Source organism: Xenopus laevis, chromosome 2L (genome assembly GCF_017654675.1).
Source record: "Xenopus laevis strain J_2021 chromosome 2L, Xenopus_laevis_v10.1, whole genome shotgun sequence".
Lineage (NCBI taxonomy): Eukaryota > Metazoa > Chordata > Amphibia > Anura > Pipidae > Xenopus > Xenopus laevis.
In genome coordinates, this window is record NC_054373.1 from 63,563,795 (window position 1) to 63,587,864 (window position 24,070).

General features: G+C 38.2%; 1 protein-coding gene across 1 annotated transcript in view; it reads left to right on the plus strand.

The window, feature by feature from the left end:
• acaca.L (acetyl-CoA carboxylase alpha L homeolog) overlaps positions 1 to 23,716 on the plus strand; it is a 253,393-nt gene extending 229,677 nt beyond the window's left edge. Inside the window, 3 exon segments of the mRNA XM_041581952.1 lie at positions 14,750 to 14,886; positions 23,002 to 23,049; positions 23,051 to 23,716. Of these exon segments, the coding sequence (XP_041437886.1) occupies positions 14,750 to 14,886; positions 23,002 to 23,049; positions 23,051 to 23,126 (261 nt within the window). The 3' untranslated portion in view covers positions 23,127 to 23,716.
• Positions 23,717 to 24,070: the final 354 nt, after the last annotated feature.

A 24,070-nucleotide genomic window follows, 5' to 3' on the forward strand; every position in this document is an offset into this window, starting at 1 on the left:
CTATAGATCACCTTAGCACTTGAAGGGGTGGTTCACCTTTAAGGTAACTTTTAGTATGTTATAGAATGGCAAATTCTAAGCAACTTTTCAATTGGTTTTCATTATTTATTTTTTATAGTTATTTACCTTTTTCTTTGGAATTTTTGCAGCCTTCAGATGGGCGTCGCTGACCCCTTCTAAAAAAACAAATACTCTGTAAGGCTATGTATTATTATTGCTGCTTTTTAGTTCTCATCTTTCTATTCAGGTCCTCTCCTATTCATATTCCAGTCTCTTATTCAAATTAATGCATGGTTGCTAGGGTAATTTGGACCCTAGCTACCAGATTGTTTAAAATGCAAATTGAAGAGCTGCAGAATAAAAAGCTAAATAACTCAAAAACCACAAATAATTATAAAAACCAATTGCAAATTGTCTCAGAATATCCCTCTCTACGTCATACTAAAAGTTAACTCAAAGGTGAACAACCCCTTTAATGCTGGCCAGATCCTAAATTCACAATTTTAAAATCAGCATAAGATAATTCCCTATGTGTCCCATGGCAGGACTATACCAATACATATCTTACAGGTGTATACTTTTTTTCCAAATAACATGAGTTTTATTTATCAGAATCAATATTTTGACCTACTAAACTTGTACAGTATTTAATGAATGATACATACATTTTATTTCCAATGAATGGGTGCTAATCTATGCTAATATGTTTTCTTTCCAAGTCTGAATGAATATTGAGACCCCAGGCTGTAATGTGTATCCTTTGCACATTAACATGGACCATACTTTGTTTTTCATTTGAGATGGTGTAAATAGTCTTCAGTGCATATACAGGCATGGGATCCATTATCCGGAAACTCTTTATCCATAAAGCTCATTACGGAAAAGCCATCTCCCATGGACTCCATTTAAATCAAATAGTTGTAAATTTTAAAAATGATTTACTTTTCCTCTGTAGCAATAAAACAGTACATTGTACTCAATCCAAACTAAGATATAATTAATCCTTATTGAAGGCAAAACAATCCTATTGGGGTTATTTAATGTTTGCATGATTTTCTAGTAGACTTAAGGTATGAATATTCAAATTACGGAAAAATCCTTTATCCAGAAAACCCCAGGTACCGAGCATTTTGGATAACAGGTCCCATACCTGTACCTTTAAACGATACAATTAGACAATCCAAATTACTGAAAGACCCCTTGTTCTAAAAACCCCAGGTTCCACGCATTCTGGATAGCAGATCACATACCTGTATCAGGATATATTCTTCTTGTAGTTATGTATTTCCTGGTAGCTGTAACCCCTTTGTTCATAAAGACCCTTCCTATTACTTATTAAAAGAATTCCTCTGCTAAATGATTTTTTACCTGTGGACTAGTGATATGCGGGTCGGGTTGTTACCGACCCGCACCCACCCTCCCTCCACCCACGCCCACCCGAGCCCGACTTCCGGCAACCCTTTATAGACTGCAAAGGGGGGTGCAGGGTCGGCCCGAACCTGACTGACCCACGGGTCCCGTGGGTATTGGGCCGGCCCGCACATCACTACTGTGGACCATTGGGCTGAGGATAGAAGGTTTATCAGTAGTAATCCATTGTGTGTATATTTTAGCCAGCATTTAACTAGGGCCATAGTCCTGATATTGCCAGTTGCTGTGTCAGCGAGGAATTGTAACAGAGATAAGGGGGCAATCACAGCTTAGTTGACAGAATGATTGATCTTGTCCACACAATCACCCATCAACAATTATCAATTATCTCCCCAACAAAGTCATGAATGGTGCCTTGGGAATCCTGGCTTCTCTTTTTACATACAGATAATTTTTTGTACCAGTGCTGTGCTTCCCAACAGTGGAAATGCACTGTATACCAACCTTTTGTGCAGTACTGGGAAAATATATTCACACACATATAATTGTCATTTACTCTGTACTATAAAGTTAATGGCATAAATTCAAAACAACAAATCTTTTATGAGCTTGTTTTTATAAAGGTCCAGCAGCAGAACTAAAACATTAACACCAAAATATGTTTGAGAAAATACAAACTATGTTTGTCACGCGGCCTGTAGTTCACTAACCTAGATGGGAAATCTCCTGCTAGGACCAAGGCTGGTATTACAGATTTATTGGTAATGTAACGGCAGGCAAATTTGTAGTTCTACGAAGAAAAAAATCTGTATAGCGGAGAATTACTTACATGAGGTCTCACTACTGGGAAATGTACTTTTAGGTTATCTGACCCACTCTCCAGGACCTCTCCACGGACCTCTAAGTGCAAATTCCCCACCTGACATGTCCACCTCCAAAACACCATCATTCTCCCCCACCGTGATATCACTACCACCCTCCTTCAATGCTGGCCTGTAAATGTGTGTGTGGGGGGGAGCTGGCAACCCTAATATAAACAGAAATGCTTTACAAATACATTACAAATTACTGAAAAAACCAGAGCTGCTTTCCATATAACACATAAATAAAGTAGGAAAAGTAGATGGGGAAAGCTTTATTTTCAGCCAGGCATACAATGAGGGGAGGATACGGGTTTCAGTCCTCTTCTTCTTCAGGGCTCTCTTGGATGTTTTATTCCGTTTTTGGGTAATCATCCTTTCCCTCCTCAGAATGAGGCGATTCATGAAAAACAATAGGAAATCCTTAAAGGGGACCTGTCACCCAGACATATGTATAATAAAAGTCCTTATCTAATTAAAAAAATATTATCCCCAACCAAAGGTGCAGGCTAATAGAGCCCAAACTCCATTTGGGAGTAAAAGTAACTTTTTTAAATAAAAATTGCTCCCTGCCAGAAATAGGATGCATGCACCAGGAGCGCATGCACGGAATGGGCAAGTTACGGCATTCGCTCATTATGTACATGCGTTTGCCCCAAAATGTCCACTCGCACTGGGAGCCCCCCCAGTGCAGGTGTCCTAGTCAGGACTGCCATCAGAAATCACAGGGCCCCATACGAAAACATTTCCTGGGCCCCCTGGGTTGCGCCCACCGCAAGCCCCACCTACAGGTCCGCCCTCCCCACCCCACAGGCCCCCCCCCACCACACAGTAACAAAACAAAAAAAATATTGGTGGCTAGAGTTCCCACATGTTAATAAAAAATAAAAAGATATTGGTGGTCGTGGCCCCTCATAAAAAAAATATTGGTGGCTAGGACCCCACATGAGAAAAAAAAATTGGTGGCCAGCCCCCCCCCCCACACACATTATAAGAAAATTTGTGTCCAGGGCCCCTTAAACGTCCATGCCTTCCTGAAGTCAGCAGCTCTCAGAAAGATGGGGGGCCCGGCTAATCAAGTAAGTCTTACCCTACAACTCTCCCCCCTGTCCCCCCCCTGATGCATGCCCTGGTCCTAGTGCTGGCGGGGGGGCAATTTTAAAATAAAAACACTGCTATTACCCCCAGCCAGAGTATGGACTCTATTAGCCCGCGCCTTTGGTTCGGGATAATATTTTTTGGCAACAGGTGCCCTTTAAGTTAAGTATTCTTGACAAGCACAATTGAAAAGAATTTGGAATATTTTTTTGGGTGACAGGTCCCCTTTAACACAGCTCATAAGGCACTAGGCTTCCAGAATTGCCCCTTCTGTATGGGTGCCCTGTAACAGTCCATAAAGCACTGCATGGCATTTAAGAATGTTCCTCGGCAAACAGTCTTTGAGTACATGTTCCAGGGCATCAAGCAGGGCCTGTGCAAATGGGCAATCCCATATGTCATAAGAAATAAATAGGCAAGTAGTCTGTTATGCGGCATAGGAAACAATGTAACATTTCCTAGCAGTTTACAAGTAGTATCTACTAATTTACTTGTCTGCCCATTGAGGGCCACAATGCCTTCTCTTCTAGCATCCTTTTAGTGTCCTTCATTCAATGACAATCTTCAAAACCAAATGAGCATTTATTATGAATATCATCCAAATTTCCTTCAGGCTTGGTCCATTTACCTCTTTCTGTTTATACAGTGATGTCCCTTTAAGCAATTTAATCTCTATTCTAAATGCGTAGACTCTCTTACAAAATCATTTTTTGACTATTATAAGAAGCAACTACCGTATATACTCGTGTATAAGCCGACCCGTGTATAAGCCGAGGTACCTAATTTTACCTACAAAAACTGGGAAAACTTATTGACTCGCGTATAAGCCTAGGGTGAGAAATGCAGCAGCTACTAAAAAAAAATTGAGGCATGAATCTCAGCTGCCATAAAGCAGGACAGGACTGCTGCTTACAATGGGGATCAGATAGGATCTGTGCAGCCACTGGGACAGAATGCTCTGTTATACAGATAGCTAAGGGGGGGGGGCAGCCAATTATTTCAGTAATGTTATGATGTGCTCTGCTGTACTAAAAAATTAACGAAAATAATGCTACCAGGGCTGCAGGATGGCAGAGCAAAGTAAAAGTACTGTGCCCACCCCCCCTCCTTGCCCCTATTTGCTGATGCAGAGAGAAACCTGAGCCATGGGCATGCTGCCCAATCTCCATTCTACCTGCCATTTAATCTAGCTAAACTCTTAACTGTAGGAGTGATGGGAGTTGTAGTTCAGTTCAGGCATGATAGGAGGCATGTGGATTAGGGAGGGGAGCGTCATTGGGGCAATCAAAAAAAGGTAATACCGGTAAATACAATCACTGACAGGTGTGAACGAGAGAGAATTCAGGAGAAAGGATTCCCACACCTCTTACCCTCTCTGAACTTTGCCTGACTACGGTACCGTAATTATGTCAGATGGAATCCATAAACACAGGGATAAAGGGGAGGGCCTTTTTTCATTGGCTAACCCACCCACCAGGAAGTGCGCAAGAGTGCCCTGCTCACAGCTCCAAAGAGACGCGCCAAAGATTATTACCGTATTCTGTGTGTACGGTAAATGGCAGGACAGCTCTGTGTCAGAAGCGCAGCTGCAGGTCAGGCCCAGGAAAGCTGCCGATCGGATGCGCAGCCATCAGCTGGGAGGCGGCACGAGCATCGCGCATACCGGTAAATGGCAGGACAGCTCTGTGTCAGAAGCGCAGCTGCAGGTCAGGCCCAGGAAAGCTGCCGATCGGATACGCAGCCATCAGCTGGGAGGCGGCACGAGCATCGCGCATCGCTGAAATAGGTAATATTTTTAACTGACCCGCGTATAAGCCGAGGCAGCGTTTTTCAGCTTGTTTTGGGTGCTGAAAAACTCGGCTTATACGCGAGTATATACGGTATTTGTTTCAATCAGTTTCACACTTCCACACCTACTACAATTTCAGCTTTTACCAGCCAATCTTAAAATACAGGCTCAAAACTCTGCATTAGGTGATGAATCTGGAAAGAAAAAGAAGAAAATAGCAGGGTATGTGAGTGATAGAGGGTGTTTTATTTTGCCTTTTTAGTACTGTCTGCATGTGTTTAGGAGCTTGTGTCTTGTTAGCTAATACATTACACCAATCAGGGCAAGTTATCTTAAGCTACAATTAATCTGCTCCCTGGCATATGTTGATAGGAAAGCATCATGCTGTTTCTTAATTAAAAGCAAACGGATTAAAAATGATTAATAACAGTATTAAATATTCACCAAACTAAAAGCATTGGGATTCCTAGATAAATCTTACTTTGTTCAGGATTTTAAAGCAAGAGTACTTTTGCTTGAATATTTATCCTTTTTTGTGATTAGTTCATTTTAAACACTTACATGAATTTTTTTCAATACACCTTGTATTAGTGGATGACTGGTCTGTCACTGGGCTGATAAGGCAAAATGATTTTCTAGTTTTCATAATGTAATATGCATTACTTATGAGAGTCACATGTCTCTTTCCATGACGAGACTGTAACGAATACATATTTATTAAGCTTGTATATTGGAACAGAAAAATGTAAGAAATGTTTTTTAAATAAAAAAACAACATAAATACATAGGTGTTATTCAGTAGAAGGAAAATTGTCCTCACCCGCTAGTTCTATGAATCCCAAGCTTTGGATTAAACCAATGATAATGCAGTTGCACATCACCATTACTGTGGACATCAGACTTAAATTGTAGATAATTGTCAAAATAATACAAACCTCTTGAAATGGTTGACATACTGAACATAATAGGCCACAGTAAAAAGTGGATTATAGAAGCTAAACTATTCTATAATTATTGTCCATTCAACCTTCTGTCTAGAACAGAGAGAATTGTTGGATTTGAAATCAACCTTAATAAAACTAGCTCGATGCCTTCATACTTAATTTTACTTATATTTGTGTCTGTCATCAAACCATGATTCTATGATCTTATATTGAAATAAGTATATCTCTCTCTCTCTCTCTCTCTCTCTCTCTCTCTCTATATATATATATATATATATATATATATATATATATATATATATATATATATATATATATATATATATATATTTTCCCACAGTACCAGCACTCCAGACGAAGGTAGTTCCAGTGGTGCAAGATCAATTGTAGTATATATGTTGTAAAAAGGATCAGCACACACTGTATGTCAGGTGAAAACTCTTTTCATTTATTGTGAAAATATCATCATAATCCGACGTTTCGGTCCCGCCTTGAAAAAGGTCCCCAGGCGGGACCGAAACGTCGGATTATGATGATATTTTCACAATAAATGAAAAGAGTTTTCACCTGACATACAGTGTGTGCTGATCCTTTTTACAACATATATATATATATATATATATATATATATATATATATATATATATATATATATATATATATATATATATATATATATATATATATATATATATAGATATAGATATAGATATATATAGTACTAAGCATTCATGGTGGGAAAAGAACCTCTCATAGCAAGGTAGCTTTAAACCGCTCTAATGCTCAATTGCAACTTAACAATTATTTTATATTTTAAAACCACATAAAAAAACAAGTTGCACAGTAGGAAAAGCATGCATTTATACATTTTTAAATAAATCTTTGACTTGGAGAATTTCGACAAAATTATGGACCTTAAAGACAGAGGCATTCAGTGCTTTTTGCCATCTGTGTTGCCGAATAACTCTATTCATTCTTCTCTAAACTAGTGTCCCTGGTTTATATCACACTCCGGCAAAGCAAGATAATGTATGCAAAGCTCCCCAGACTACACTTTTCTGCATTGCAATAGCTTTATGATGTAGTTAATCATAACAGCTCACTACGGAATTGTACTGTTTGAATGGTTAGACATTGCATGCAAATCCAGGCACAAATATTTTCCTAGTTGAGGAGGATTTGCTAGTTGGTATAAACATTGGTTTCCTCTGGCATTAATAAAATGAATACACTTAGGGAGAGATAGCTGAGCTTTCCTAAAAGGTTTCTGCCACATCATCAGTTATAATGCTTCTGTGCTGTTCATTTCTGCTTTCTTGAGAATTTGAGACTATCTCGCTTATCCACTCTTGCAAGTGCAAAGTATAAAATAAAGTGAAAGAAAACTCAGAAGTCACACGGTTTGCAAATCAGAAAAAAAATGAATTCCAGTGATACTTCTGGTTGCACCTGCCAGATGGTTCCTTCTCCATATACCACATCTTACTAAAATTGTCTTTGCTCCTCACTCTCAACTATTATTTTTAAAAGCCCTATTCCATCTGAATCAAGGAACAATGCATCTCCTTAAGCTATTAATATATTTGTATTAATAGCTTTAGGAGATGCCTTGTTCCTTGATTCAGATGATTTGTAGCAACCATGCAAACTAAAAAACAATAGGACAAAGAAAGATCCTAGTCTCCTTCCCTTTCAGAAGGATGCTTATGAAATCTGTAGCAATGGTTGGAGTCCTCAGTTTAATTCCTACCTTGGCAATATCTGCAAAAAATTGACCATAGTGTTTATGTGATGGAAATGTTGACTGTAAGCTCCACTTGGGCAGGGACAAATGGGAATGATGTATAATCTCAGTAAAGCACTGTGGAATGTGTCAGAACTTTATAGATAAAGCACAATAATGTCCAAATCACAAGAGGTTTATAGGAGTTTAAAGGCTGATGGTGCAGTTGGGATAAAAACCTACTGCCATCAGTTGCCTTGGACTAAGACATGACGCGTGACCATTGATATAGAACCTCATCTCTACATGTTGCTTATTGCAGTCCAAAGATCAACAGTTGCTAGCTAGCAGATTTGTGGGGAGATAAGCAAACTCAGCAACATGACTTTTTGTACATTTAGGGGGTTATGTATCAAAATCCGAATTTATAATTTTCTGAAATATACTCCGATCAAAGCCACAATTATTTCCCGTTATTTATCAATACATTTTCCTGAAGAATTCCAGTTTGGGAAAAAACATAAAAAAATCTTGAAAATCGTCTGAAAATTCAAATCGTACGAAAAAAAATGAATTTTTGCCCGAAAATCACAAAATCTTCAGAATTTTGCGCGAAACCCAGCGTAGATCAGGTTATCTTTGGGACTTTTCCCATTGACTTTCATACAACCTCAGTAGTTCTGAGATGCCAGATTTTCGGATTCTGACCTTTTCCATCCTCAGGGTATAATAAATCATGAAAAAAAATTTGGATTTTTCAAGTTTTTGACATTCAAACCTTTATAAATAACCCCCTTTATGTAAAATTCTTTGTCTTCTTTTCCTTCCAAGTACAATAATTCATGCCACTGGCTCTTTTTTTTCAGTAAGCTTGGGGGCGGCAGTCCTCTTTTCTTATGATGCCGTCCTCCATTTCACTTCATAACCTAGACTAAATTATCAGTAGGTATGAAGATTTAAATTAAATATAAGTTTTAAAACTAAATGTTGAAGCGTTTGGAGAATTTTTAATCAAACATTCACATTTCTACAATTTTTAATTAGGACCTTTAATGAACTCACCGTTGTCTTTATTGTATCTTTTGTGGTGTTTAGTGACACTGTCATTAGTAGACTGTTTTGCCAGTAATATATTCCACAAAACTGCACAAGAGCAGCTAAATTAATAATAGTAATTATTTAAATGCTGTTATGAAAGCAAATGAGGCTCTGTTCCTTGCAGAGTCCCTGGTTGCTGTATACTTAATTGCCATTTCATTGAGTGGCAGCTTCATTGCTGGGAACAGCACCATTTGGTTCCTGGATATCAGCAGGGGATCTATGACTGTTATTGACAGGCAGAAATCAGTGTGTGCAGCACCACACCAGAGTTTTCATTATGAAATGTATACAGTGTATACCCTTTAAACCGAAAAGCACTTTTATAGGAGCAGGAAGCAGTTAACCTTAAAAAATATGGATATTTCAGTTGCTAATTCCTTTCCGTAGATTAGTTTCCATGCCATTCTGTTGGTACATGCAGCATAACAGAATTCCTGCTCATAATTGATACCTACTTTCATAAAAGCCTATACAAATCATATCAGCTAATCAATGTACTGTTTCAGTCCGCCACCATTGTTCCTTCTTAAAGATTAAAATTATGTTTCACAAATCTGAAATCCAGTAATACAAATATAGAAATATGCCACTAACGATAAATGTTAATTACAGTAGTAATACAGTTAAATACTGAATAAGAACATTTGCAATGATTTCAAAGTATATTATTGCATTCTGCCATAGATATTTATTTAATTTTTTACACATACTAGGGTTCATTCAATAATGCAGGTACAAACTGGCATCAGTGCAGTATCCCCTGGCAAATAATCTCTAATTAGATTTAGTGAAAGGAACAAATTGATCAGTTCCTTTTTGTTTCTGCACTGCTAACTCTTCCACTCCTGCCTGGCCAAGGTGATAGTCTGTTGACTTTTATATGGTACCAAAATGATGATCTTCCACAATCTGATTTGAGCTCTGTCGGATATTGATTTGTCAGGGCAGAGAATCCATATGGGGCATGTAAGTTGTCCATTCATGAGTGGTCTGCACACACTGCCTGTGATGTGAACCTTGTTCCTAGCCTCAATTAGATATTGTCCAGAGAAGGCATCTAGCCATGTATGACCAGCATGGGGGTGCAATGGTTATCACTACTTATTCGCATCGATGAGGTTCTCTGTTTCAATTCTAGCCAGAGCTTGTGTGCGTTTCCTCTGGGTATTCCGGGTTCCTCCCACACTCCAAATACATAGCAGGCGGAGCTCCTAGTATCAATAGCCATAGTGTGTGAATGTAATACAGTTAGGCCCATAAATCTTTGGACAGAGACAACTTTTTGCTAAAAGGCTTTAGTTCCTCACATTTCTATGCAATCTTTTTGTTCAACCCACTGAATTAAAGCTGAAAGTCTGCAGTTCAACTGCATCTGAGTTGTTTCATTTAAAATTCATTGTGGTAATGTACAGAACCAAAATTAGAAATAAAAAGTTGTCTCTGTCCAAAAATGTATGGGCCTAACTGTAGGGACCTTAGATTGTAATGAACTGATGTAAATGATGTAAAATGTGCTGTGTAAAATGTCAAATATATATATAAATAAGGAATACAAATATAAGCATATCCTGCTGCATTTGCAAGCAAAAACAAGAAACCTTAGAAAGATATTCATCAAAATATACAAAATGCGATAAAAGTTAAAAGGGAGAAGCCACAAACTACCATATAAAATAAGAGCTGTCAGTCTCCCTATTATTTCAGGAGTTACCAGATCCTGAAGGCTCTGTCCCCCAGGCTCCCATTACATTTAAGCACTCCGCTGATTTCTGAAGTTTTTCCATGAAATCCGATGTGGACAGCATGGAATCTGTGGCTTCAGGATAGCTTGTGTGCATATACAGTATATGATGGCACTTCCACTGATGTCACTTCCTGGGCAGACTATTTCAGTGGCGTGCTCATGCGCACAGCAGGACCCCCTATAGGCTTGTTTAAAAAACAATTTTACAGCTCTGTAAAATAACTATACTGACCCATAATTATAAATAACAGATTTAGTTTTAGTAATACAGATAGACAGTACCAGGTAACTGCTTCCTAAAATTACTGGTAGATGTAGATAGAAAAATTGCAACATTTAGCTATAAATAACCTCTACTATCACAGAAGACATGTAGGTGTATATGTTTAATATGTTTGCTTCCACAATATTATTTCCTTTCAACCATTTCAGGAAAACATCTTCTAATCATGACTGGATAGATTTTTGCTGTTATTAAACAACTGGTTTGTAGCTTCTCTAGTGCCCCAAAAAACCTTGTGATTTTTCTCAATTTATGGCTCATTTAGTCTTATTTAGTAAGATTTTTTTCCCTGTAATTATGTGTTTATATATGTCTAAAACCACACGTACTTGGTTTTCATTGCCTATATTTTGTTACAGGACCAGATTTACTAAAATATATGCACATCTATTGTTCTATTCAATAAAGTCAGTGTTGCTTGGATCTTTTTTTTAAGTAGTAACAGAGAAGGATAGTGCAGTTAAATGACAAGCTTTGTGTTTAATTACCCAGACCAAATTACATAAATATGAATGAACACTAATGGTGTAACCTGACTTTGTGGGAGACAAACACAAACTGATGTCTAAATGATTTGTAAAGAAAATGAGGAGTGAGAGCAACTATTAGGTTTTTAAGACTCTTAACTCATAATGCATTCATCCATCCGGCTAGATAAAAGCTCAGACTCTGCTATCAGGAATGGCAAAAGTGCAGTTGTAATGGTGTAGTTTGCTATATTTGAATTTGCCTTTATACTACTCATATTTGTAGAATAACTTTAAAGACTTTATAGCAGTCTAACAACACAGATATTTGTATGCAAACTGTTTGCATACTGTAGGTCTGTAATTATTTTTATTGGAAACCACAGGGGTCTTTACTTCGTTGGGCAAAGAGAAATCAAGTTTTAGGATTTGTTATGGAACCACTGCCCACAACCCTGTGCAGGGGAATTGTTCAATTTAGTGGTCCAACAGATTCTGTTATCGCGTACTCTACATGGGTGAAATTATTGTAAAACAAATGCTTTCCTTCGTGTAGTATTTACATTTACTGTAGAGTTTACTGCTTAATCCAGCACTGGCAGGTGGGTTAGTATGGGGGGTGGGAAGAAGTAAGGGGTGGATTGAAGGCCTTTTTATAGACCCACTGCCCCAAGCTGATCATCTCAGGGGTATTTGGGCATCCACCCCAAACATTTAGTGATATTTTGATTTCTTTGGCTCTCCATCCTGGTATTTAAGTGAGAGTAATCCATTGTGATGCTGGGGCACAAATACAAACTGTACATTATATCAGTATATATATTTTTTATTACAAAGACTTAAATCAGTCAGATTTAGTCTGATAAGAGAAGTCCATAGTAGTCTAAGGGCTAAACTACATGGGCGATTTTGTAGAATGGTGTTGGATCGACAGATCACATCTTAGAAGTCGGATGCAGTCACATGGGTGAAAATATAATGGCACTTTGGAGATTTGGAATTCTACACGAGGAGATTAAATCTGATGGCGTCAGACTTTTTCTTATTTTTAAGTTTTTTTCACACTTAATTTCTTATTCATTATCATTGACTGTCTGATGTAGATGCATAAACAAACTACACCATCCAACTTTATCTGAGATGACTTAACATTTCAGCTATGGGGATCAGATTTTGTTCTGTTACCTGTGGATTTCAGGAGTTGGGTGAGGATAGGGCAGCATCAATGGTGCAAAAAGCACAGATGTACTCTCTGCACTAGTAGAGCTGAGATTCCAGTTTAAAAAATGGAATGTTGACTCTTAAGAATTACCAGGAGTGGCTTATTTTCTCCCTTGGTAACCTGTGGGCTGCTGCCACCTAAGAAACTTGCCCCTGGCCCTTTGGATGATTAACTAAGCAGTGCTTTATTGAGTCATCCTTGCTGAAAAAAAAGGACTCAATATTATAGAAGTTTTTGTTGGAACAAAAGCAAGTTTATTAATTGAAGGGGCACTTTGAAATCATCCCTCTGATTGATCTCTTTTCTCTGAGTTGCTGCTGATTATTCATGCCTTTGAAACAAAGCTGATCCAAAATGTATTGTGGTCTTCTGGTGTACGTTTACACCTGTTCTATTAACCCATAGAAGGTTTAATAATAGGTTGGTAGGGATTACTAGATCTGGTGCATCATATATTACACCTTCAGTTTTCAGTTTTCACGTATATGACTAATTGTGGGGTGTCCTTAAAAGGGATTCTGTTATGATTTATATGGTGTCGTTTTAAATTCTAAATTACATTGTTTACACTACAAATAATTCTCTCTACCAGGTAAAATGTCTAGGGATGCACCGAATCCACTATTTTGAATTCGGCCGAACCCCCGAATCCTTGGCTGAATACCGAACCAAATCCGAATTCTACGTTGCATATGCAAATTAGGTGGGAAGGGGTAAAATTTTTACTTCCCTGTTTTGCGACAAAAAGTCACGTGATTTCCCTCCCCACCACTAATTTACATATGCAAATTAGGATTCGGTTTCTGTTCGGCTGGAGGATTTGTCCGAATCCTGCTGAAAAAGGCTGAATCCTGGCCGAATCAGAAATAAATCCGGGATTTGATGCAACCCTAAAAATGACACTCCTGAACCAATAAGTGTATTTTTTTTGTTGTAATATTGGTGTGTAGGCAGCCATCTCTGGTCACTTTGCCTGGTCATGTGCTTTTAGAAAGAGCCAGTGCTGCGCTATGGAACTGCTTTCTGACAGGCTATTGTTTCTCCACACAGACATGTAAGATTTCAAAATTAAATATAAAAAAAAATCAGTTTGCTCTTTTGAAAAACTGATTTCAGTGCAGAAGTCTACTGGAGCAGCACTATTAACCCATGCATTTAAATCAAGCGTTTCATGCGGTTTTTCCCCCCATGACAGTATCCCTTTAAGGTTCCATGCTGGATCCTCTTCTTTTTGCTAGTACTATACAAAATAAATCCACCTCCTCACTTGATTTTAAGATTGTAGATCAAGGAGCAGTAATCACAATAGTGGACTTCATACATCACATTGCCTTTCATTTCATATATATGGTATGGCTATAACATGGCTTTTCTTTCTAACTAATAGTGGTTAAAGATAGAATGGATGTCATTTAGAGAATGTCTAAAGTGCTTAACCACTCAGCACTGTATTTCAAAATAAAGTGTCCCTAGGCCTTCAGCCTAATTTCTTCTTTTGGATGCCTCCCTTATTCCTCCACTCCATGGCGCACACACTTTCAAAGCCTCAAGCGTGTCCAGTACCTAGCACTCCAGGTGTCTGTTGGCATGAAGAAAGGTATGCGGCTGGGCAGGATGCCGCCCTTGCCCCATGTCTTTGTGGCATTCAAATTCAGGCCTGTGACCACTGCTTGCCATTATTCAACTCTTCTCTTATTAAACTTTGTTCTTACCGTCAAAATACATCATAACTCACCATCTGACTTTATAACTCAACATACCTTTCTTTCTCCATTTAATTATAGTTTGTTTCTCTGATGCAAGCAACTGAACTGCAGCTCTTTTAGCTACTTCCTTGTCTAGTGTAAAGCTCCTCTCTCTCTAACAATGAAGACCTCAAAGAGGTGTCTACTGGGCATGCTCTTTGCCCGTTCTTCAATGGAAATCAATCAGAATGTGTATCTTTGAGGTGCCAAAACATAAAAACTCACATAATGTCACGTACAACCATTAGTAGTGGACATGATATGAGTTTATTCAGTATTGGCATACAGTAGGGATATCCATTATGTTTGAGCAGAGCACAGAGCCTGGAGACAATTTCAGAGCTGTCAGACATTCAGTATTAATCCTGATATTTCTATAAAGAGATATTCCTTATTTTCCAGGCCTACCTGTGGGATAATAATAAGGATGTGGTTGAGTGGCTGGAGAAGCAGCTGGCAGAAGAGGACGGTACTCGTTCTGTGGTTGATGAAAACATCAAGTACATCTCCAGAGATAATATCCTTAAACAAATCCGCAGGTAATATTGTGCGTTCATCTGTTATCACAAATTGAGGAAATACTTGGGACTCTACAAGGTTTCATAGTTTTCATCATAATAGAGGGTGCATAGTTTGGGTAAATGTCTATCTAGTCATGCTAGGGCACATGCGATTTTGTTTTATTCTTTATTTGTTTAATCCATATATGCCTTTCTATTAAATCATAGCTACTGTCAAATCAAAAAATCAGGGAAGGTCATCAGGATTTCTGTATATAATTGTTGATAAATACAGGGGTATTTTATGGAACACAAAGTATACTGCTTCTTTTTGTTATAGATATGAATTTGTCAAATAGGTGTGAGTGCTGTGCTTAGTCCAATCAGGAAAAATCTTTTAGCTGCACCAAAGTGTTTTTATGCGGGTCCACACGAGGTCCGCAAAATTGTAGAAAAAGAGGGGTTTGGAATTTGGTGCGCTGAGCAGATAATACGTCCCCAATATCTAAATAAAAAATAAGAGGTGTATATAGTGCATTACTGTTTGCTTTATGATGGTAAATGCTGATCAGATCTACTCACAGGGTTTGAATGCAAGGATCGCAAGGGTAATCTCTGCACCAGATCGGATAATGAAGTCGGTCTTCAGAGTGCACCTGTAACAAACATCTGCACTAGTGTAATATTGCCGGAATTCTTAGGAAGTGCTCCAAGAGCAATTGTACTTAGCAAGTATCGGGTAAGAAAAAGCATTTCTAAGGGGGGAGAGCCTTCCTCTCCTACGAACGATACTTGTCACTTTTAGCGATCGGCGAGCAGAACCGCTTCCTGAACTTGCGCTGACAGTCTGGAGATCGAGCGCTCCAAGGCCTTGCAGCGTGTGCTGGAACGCTGAGATTTCTTTCCGTGTGCTGCTGCCGGATCTCTTCAATGCTCGGATCTTCTACTTAGTATCCCGAGTTTTTGGGGTGTAAAATCTACTCTACTAAGAAATGGTTTGTAAAATAATTTATTTATTAATATAAGAAGCCCAACGCATTTCGTATATCATATACTGTACATCCTCAGGGGCAGACGCCATGTTTTTTTTCTCATTACTTACTATTATTTTTCTAATTACTATAAAGTTTACATTCTTGGTGCTATAATTACTGGTAAATTTACCAGTAATTATAGCACCAAGAATGTAAACTTTTTAGATTTAACAATTTCTGTAGAAAACTAGTTGTCACCATGGTTTTGGTTGGACAACATACCATACAGTCAATTCAAAAGGATAAAGAGGACTGAGGACGGCTTAAAGGACCAGTAACATCGAAAAAATTTTTACAAAAATTAGTTAGAATACAACAAAAAAAACCCACCAAGACAAATTAAATTTTAAAATAGCAAAGCATTTATTAAGAAATAACTTACCGAAACTCCACTTCCTGTCCTCTACAGAAAAGGCGACACGGCGACCATCCATACTGCAGCGCTCGATTTCTTCTCCCTGGCTATTCACTGACAGTGTGTCCTGCAGCCGGTCCCTGATCTTCACGCGAATATCCACAGGTCCCTGTGTTTGTCTGTATGTGTATCAGCGCGATGTACGACCCCGCCGTGCTCCTGCCGACCCCGCCGCCTTGTATGTGTCTTTGGTGGAGGATCAGCGCGGGAAGCGGGGCATCAGCAGGTCCCCATCCTCTTCTTCCTCTGCCAGCCGTTCGTCCTGCATGATCTCCTCTGCTGTGCGAGAGCCCTATGCGATGCGCTTGGGAGCCGAACCGGTGCCGATACCAATTCCTGCGCAGGGTTAGTAGCTCCATGCGATGCGCTTGGTTTCTAGTGATCCCCAACACAGCAGCTCCCCAGGGCTTTTTCTCTGCCTGCCTTTTCTCCCAAAGCTACCGGAGAGCTGAATGAATGAGCAGCCAGAGAAGTGGCACGGGGAGCAAACGCTCGTCCACTTCTGCTGATCCATAACTTAGCAGCGACTGCAGCAATCCAGCTGGACAGCTGTTTGTGCAAACCCTGCGCTCTCGCAGGAATTGGTATCGGCACCGGTTCGGCTCCAAAGCGCATCGCATAGGGCTCTCGCACAGCAGAGGAGATCATGCAGGACGAACGGCGGGCAGAGGAAGAAGAGGATGGGGACCTGCTGATGCCCCGCTTCCCGCGCTGATCCTCCACCAAAGACACATACAAGGCGGCGGGGTCGGCAGGAGCACGGCGGGGTCGTACATCGCGCTGATACACATACAGACAAACACAGGGACCTGGGGATATTCGCGTGAAGATCAGGGACCGGCTGCAGGACACACTGTCAGTGAATAGCCAGGGAGAAGAAATCGAGCGCTGCAGTATGGATGGTCGCCGTGTCACCTTTTCTGTAGAGGACAGGAAGTGGAGTTTCGGTAAGTTATTTCTTAATAAATGCTTTGCTATTTTAAAATTTAATTTGTCTTGGTGGTTTTTTTTTTGTTGTATTCCAACTGATTTTTGTAAAAAAAATTTTGATGTTACTGGTCCTTTAAGTTGTAAGCCGAAACGTTGAAATAAATTTTTACTATGGAATTCCTGTGAGTGCGTTTTTTTTGTGGGTTGGATAAGTAATGTCATTTAACCAGCACCCAGGCATTGAGTGATCGTTTTGGGGTGCACCAGATCTCTGTGATATATATATATATATATATATACAGTCATATGAAAAAGTTTGGGAACCCCTCTCAGCCTGCATAATAATTGACTCCACTTTCATCAATAAACAGTGGTAAGTTTCGATCCACAATGGTCCTCTTTCCCCCCTCTTTCGGCACCCCTCCCACTTAGAAGATCCGTAAAAGACACCAGACACATGATGGCTAGTGTAGCGGGGGTAACCCCTGCACGTTTATTACGTCAGTGATGTAACGTTTCAGGGGCGTGCCTCTTCGTCAGGCATGCAGAAGTATTTTCATTTCCCAGGAACAGTACTGGGGTGTTTTCTGAACAAAGATTTTTAGTGAAGCAGTATTTAGTTGTATGAAATTAAATCAAATGTAAAAAAATGTGGGTACCCTTGTAATTTTGTTAATTTGAATGCATGTAACTGTTCAGTACTGATTACTGGCAACACCAAATTGGTTGGATTAGCTCAATAAACCTTGAACTTCATAGGCAGGTGTGTCCAATCATGAGAAAAGGTATTTAAGGTGGCCAATTGCAAGTTGTGCTTCTGTTTGACTACTGAGTGACAGCATGGGATCATCAAAGCAACTCTCAAAAGATCTGAAAACAAAGAATGTTCAGTATCATGGTTTAGGGGAAGGCTACAAAAAAAGCTATCTCAGAGGTTTAAACCGTCAGTTTCAACAAAAAGCGCTTTGCATGGTGAAGAAGAACACAGCATTCCAAAAAAACATCAGCTACCAAATTTGGTGGAAGTACCATAATGCTGTGGGGCTGTGTGTTTAGTTAAGGGACTGGGGCCCTTGTTAAAGTCGAGGGTCGAATGAATTCAGCCCATTATTTACAAATTATTCAGGATAATGTTCAAGCATCAGTCAAAAAAATTTAAGTTACGCAAGGGTTGGATATTCCAACAAGACAATCACCCTAAACATAGGTCGAAATCTACAAAGGCATTTATGTAGAGGGAGAAGTGGAATGGAATGGCCATCACAGTCCCCTGACTTGAATATCATCGAAAATCTGTGGGATAATTTGAAGCAGACTGTCCATGCTCGGCAGCCATCAAATTTAACTGAACTGGAGAGATTTTGTATGGACAAACGGTGAAAAATACCATCATACAGAATCCAGACACTCATCAAAGGCTATAGAAGGCATCTAAAGGCTGTTACATTTGCAAAACGAGGCTCGACTAAGTATTTTTGTAATATCTCTGTTGGGGTGCCCAAATGTATGCACCTGTCTAATTTTGTTATGATGCATATTGCATATTTTCTGTTAATCCAATAAACGTTGTCATTGCTGAAATACTACTATTTCCATAAGGCATGTTATATATCAAAATGAAGTTGCTACTTTGAAAGCTCAGCCAATGATAAACAAAACTCCAAAAAATTAAGAGGGGTTCCAAACCTTTTCATACAACTGTAAATTCAGATTTAGATCTACAATTAGGCCCATAAATATTTGGACAGAGACAACTTTTTTCTAATTTTGGTTCTGTACATTACCACAATGAATTTTAAATGAAACAACTCAGATGCAGTTGAACTGCAGACTTTCAGCTTTAATTCAGTGGGTTGAACAAAAAGATTGCATAAAAATGTGAGGAACTGAAGCCTTAATTTCAGTTGTCTCTGTCCAAATATTTATGGGCCTAAATGTATATTGGTGAAGTTGGTGTCCATTTGAAAATTTGGTCTGCTAGCAAATGTAGAAATGTGTTGAAATATAGTATACCGCTGTTCTTTTGACAATAATAGTAGTTAACTTTAGCATATACAGGTATGGGACCTATTGTCCAGAATGCTCGGGAGCTGGGGTTCTCCATCAATTTGGAGGTTATTTACTAAAAAAAAAAAAATCTCATTTTACCAGAAACAGACTCGACCTAACTGGCATCCACAAATTTGGCAAATTTACTAATAATTAAACTTGCAAAATCCAGCAAAAAAACATCTTTAAATGGTTAAATGGACCTCTGCCATTGACTTTTACATGAATTCGACAGGTTGTAGTTGGAGTATTTTTGGATTCAGATTTTTTGCTGCTTTGGGGCGTAATAAATCTCAAAAAATTAATTTGTACATTAAATAAGTACATTTGCCTCTGATAAGCTTTAATTATATCTTAGTTGGGATCAAGTACAAGATACTGTTTTGATTTGCAGAGCACATTTACAGAGAAGATGGATTTAGAAAATGGGTTTCTGGATAACTGTTTCCATACCTGTACTGGTTAGTAGTAGCTTTAAAAGTAATTCAGATGAATACGTTTCATTTATTTGTCTGATCTTTTAAACAATTGCACCAGCATAGCGGTCCGGATCATAAAGATGATACTGGCGATCGGCTCAGAATGCATTCAGAATGCATTTTTATATTAATGTATTTATCTCTAAGGTAAAATCCTACCAATTTACCTTCCATAAGCTCAGGTATTAGTGACACCCAAGAACAAAAAGCATTAACATTAAATATTGATTGACTTCAGCTGTTTCACAGGGTCTTAAGCCACAGTTCTGCATCAAATGTGCATGAACAATAGGCAGTGGAAGCAGAGCATAATATGACAATAGTTTGTCCTTCACAAACCACAGTTGCTGTGAGCACTCCATCCACCCTGCCTGAAGGACATTGTGTGGGTAGCTATAATATGTTGCTGCTGCTGCTACGGTTTGCATCAACTTTACCCCAAGCTGCATAGAGATACTGCACAGTTATTAGGTTGCAATTGAGGATGTCATCACACACACTGTTGTAGCTGCAGGGTAAAGATGCAAAAACACTGCCAGTGGCAGTATGATATTTTTTTACAATGATATACAGATTTTTGTTACAGAAAATATATTTCAGACTTAGTTATTGCATATGTAAAGGTTACATGTGTGTGTGTGTATATATATAAATATATGTGTCTGTTTCATAAATGTTATACAATATTACAAGTTAATATCCGTGCATATTGCTAAATATTTTAACTACTGTATTTATTGTATGCTTCCTGCATCAAAATAGGAAATACAAACTGTATACAATTGCATATTGTACAGGCCACACATATCTAAAGATGGTGTCACTGATCTATTGTATCATTTTGCATTAAGCATTCTTGACTTGTATAACAGCTGCAGCATTAGAAATAATACTGTTTTGATGAAACGATGTGCAACATACACCTCTATTAAATATGTCATTTCCATAGAAGCATTGTATTTCATGAATGAGTGTGATTGTCATAGGAGCCACTTAGAGTAAATTAGCCTTCCTTTACCTTCCCCTTTATATAGACAGTATCATTTACCATTATACGTTTAAAATCAGAATGAAGGGACAGTAGAAACCAGAAATCAAAGGTCATCTAAACATGTATTATAGGGAACAATGGAGGATGAAATGGAAAATATACCTACGCAATTATATTTATCGTCATTTTATATTCAATAGTGTAGACGGCGGGATTACTTCATATCATAAAAGGGGCAGTATACCTTCTGTTCATCATGAATCCAATGAAAATGGCTTGGGCTGAACATACGTTTTGCCTATTGTTTCAATCACAAAAAAAATGATGTACCTCCTGCAAAATGGACTGCTAACAAAATAGTCTCAACAAAGGAGGGGGTTATATACTGGTCATCTAATTAACTACTTTGTAAGGACCAAGTATGGAGGTGCTACAGTTTTCCAGTTTTCCCTGTTTAGCTCACAAAAAGTCTGTTTAGCACAATGTTGAACATGGGTATGTCTCATTAAAGAATGACTGATTCATAATGATTTTTGTATACGTTAAAATTAATGAATTTTCTCAAGTCAGATAGATTAAGGGGCAGATTTATCAAAGGTTGAGGTGAATTTTTGAAAGAAAAAAAAATCTAATTTCGAGCTATTTTTTGTGTACTTCGACTAGGGAATAGTCCACATTCGATTAGAATTTGCAAAAAATTTGAAAATTCAAATATAGAAATTTATCATGTACTGTCTCTTTAAAAATTTAACTTCGACCAATCGCCATCTAAAATCTGCAGAATTGCTGTCTCAGCCTATGGGGGACCTCCTAGAACAATTGGTGGACTTTGAAAAGTTTTTTTGTGGAAAAACTTTGAATCGAATTGGAATGAATGCGCTATTCCTTTGATTTGTACGATTCGAATACGGCCGAATTCGGACCTATTCGACCAAAAAAAACTTAATTTCAGTTGGTCTTTTTGAATTTGAATTTCAAAGTTTTTTCGAAATTTGACCCTTGATAAATATGCCCCTAAATGTGAATCTGTCTAATTCAGACCAATCCTCCGGGTAATTCAGTAAATATTAATTTATATTGCTTATAATCAAATCAATAGGAAAAGACATTTTTTTAAAAATGTTTTATGATTGACCACAACCTTCTCTAAGACCCCAGATCAGTATTTGTGTTGTCTGGTCTGGGGTACCGAATTGTGAAGACTTGGACAATTATAGATACTGTAAAGATCACTGCCAAATCTGTTGAACCTAACTATGGAATGGGCAGGTGGACCAATTCCTCAAATTCTTCCAAATGTCTGGGAATCCTGTAGGCAACCGGATAAATCTGCCCTTAAATCTTTCAGTCCAGTGAAAATGATGTAACAGCAAGAAGGTTAATGTGCTTCAAACTCATTATCCTGTATCATCCAGTCATCTTTTAGCTTTGACCAGTAGGGTGCAGTCAAAAATATAAATGCAAATGTCTGGTTATGCTGTGAGACTGTGCATGGGGAAGCTCATATTTGAAATGTTGGTGCCTAAGGCTTAGGAATGTGTAATTAATTGAGCAAGGTCACAAGCAGTTAGGAGAGGAATCCACTCTTCAGTGTCCTTTAATACAGCCAGTGTCAGCTCCTAGCTCCTCAAAATGTCAGTTTATTCTAGGAATTCTTCGAATCCATAATTCATAGCAAGTTTCCGAGTTTAGTTAAGAATGTTACACTGTGATATTGAATTTTTTGTTCTTATTTGTGCAATTTTTTTTTTTTACTTTTTTTTGCCAAGAGATACCATATTTATAAAATTCACCCCAGTTTACCACATGCAGCACTTCTGTTGGTCGATATGAAATAAAGAAAAGTTCATACGGATTTTATTCAGACTTTTGGAAGATACTGCTACACCCTATTTCATAGTGAAATGAATGCTGTCTGGGCTAGATGCTAATATAAAAAATATAGCAAATAGTTTACCCCTATTGTTAAAATATAAGGATATTATAAGTCACTAAGGAGTTTCATGACCATACAAAGACAGGAGGCAAGTGACTGCATTGATACAGGTGATGGAAATCCAAGGTGACTTCTAATATCCTCATATTTTGCGAATTGTGACATTTATATATTCACAGAAAAATAAATGCATTCATAAAGTTATCCTGCTCTAATTTTCTGTTATATTCAAAAGAATATTGCCAGGATTGCCAATATTCTCCAGTACATTTGTTATGTCAGCATCACTCTTAATAAGCCTATTTTTGTCATTTTTACAGCTTGGTGCAAGAAAACCCTGAAGTCGCTATGGATTCCATTGTGCACATGACAACATATTTCACCCACCCAAAGAGCTGAAATTGTGCGCATTCTGTCCACCATGGATTCCCCAACTTCCACCTAAAAGGCCCTTTGGTTTTTGGCAGAAATGCCAGTATGGTCTAATTTAGTGGGACAACGCACAAGAAAATCTGCATTTCCATCTTTATAAAATTGTACTGTAGTAGTTATGTAGCACTTTATAGACAATGTTGACCATATGACAAATTTGGAAAGACACTTAGCAAGCATGATAGCCTTGAGAAATGTAATTGTCTATATTATCTTTGTTTTTAATAGACCTCCAATTTATTATTATTTGTTTTTAACATTCCTGCAGTATTACATGGTTCCCTTAAAAGCTACACAGTCAAGGCTGGTGCGATACGTTTACAAATGTAGACGTAAGGAGTAGACGTAAGGAAGCCATTTTGAATAAAACTCTTCTACTTGCACTTAGTCTTGCGGATCACAGATTGTCAGAATTAGTGGGATTTAACATTGTAGTATAGCTGTACATTGAAACTGATACCCCATGAGGGGGAACTTTTAAAATTGTAGTATTTCTGCCTTAATGGGGTGGTTCACCTTTAAGTTAACTTTTAGTATGTTATAGAATGGCCAATTCTAAGCAACTTTCCAATTGTCTTCATTATTTTTTTTTTTTTTTTATAGTTTTTGCAGTTTTCTTCTGATTCTTTCCAGCTTTCAAATGGGGGTCACTGACCCCATCGAAAGTCAAATGCTCTGTAAGGCTATGTATTATTATTACTACTTTTTAGTACTCATCTTTCTATTCAGGTCCTCTCCTATTCATATTCCACTCTCTTATTCAAATTAATACATGGTTGCTAGGGTAATTTGAAACCTAGCAACCAGATTGCTAAAAATTCTAAACTGGAGAGCTACTGAATAAAAAGCTCAAAAACCACAAACAATAAAAATTGAAAACCTATTGCAAATTGTATCAGAATATTACTCTCTACAGCGTACTAAAAGTTAGAGATTGTGCTATTTGAATCATTTATT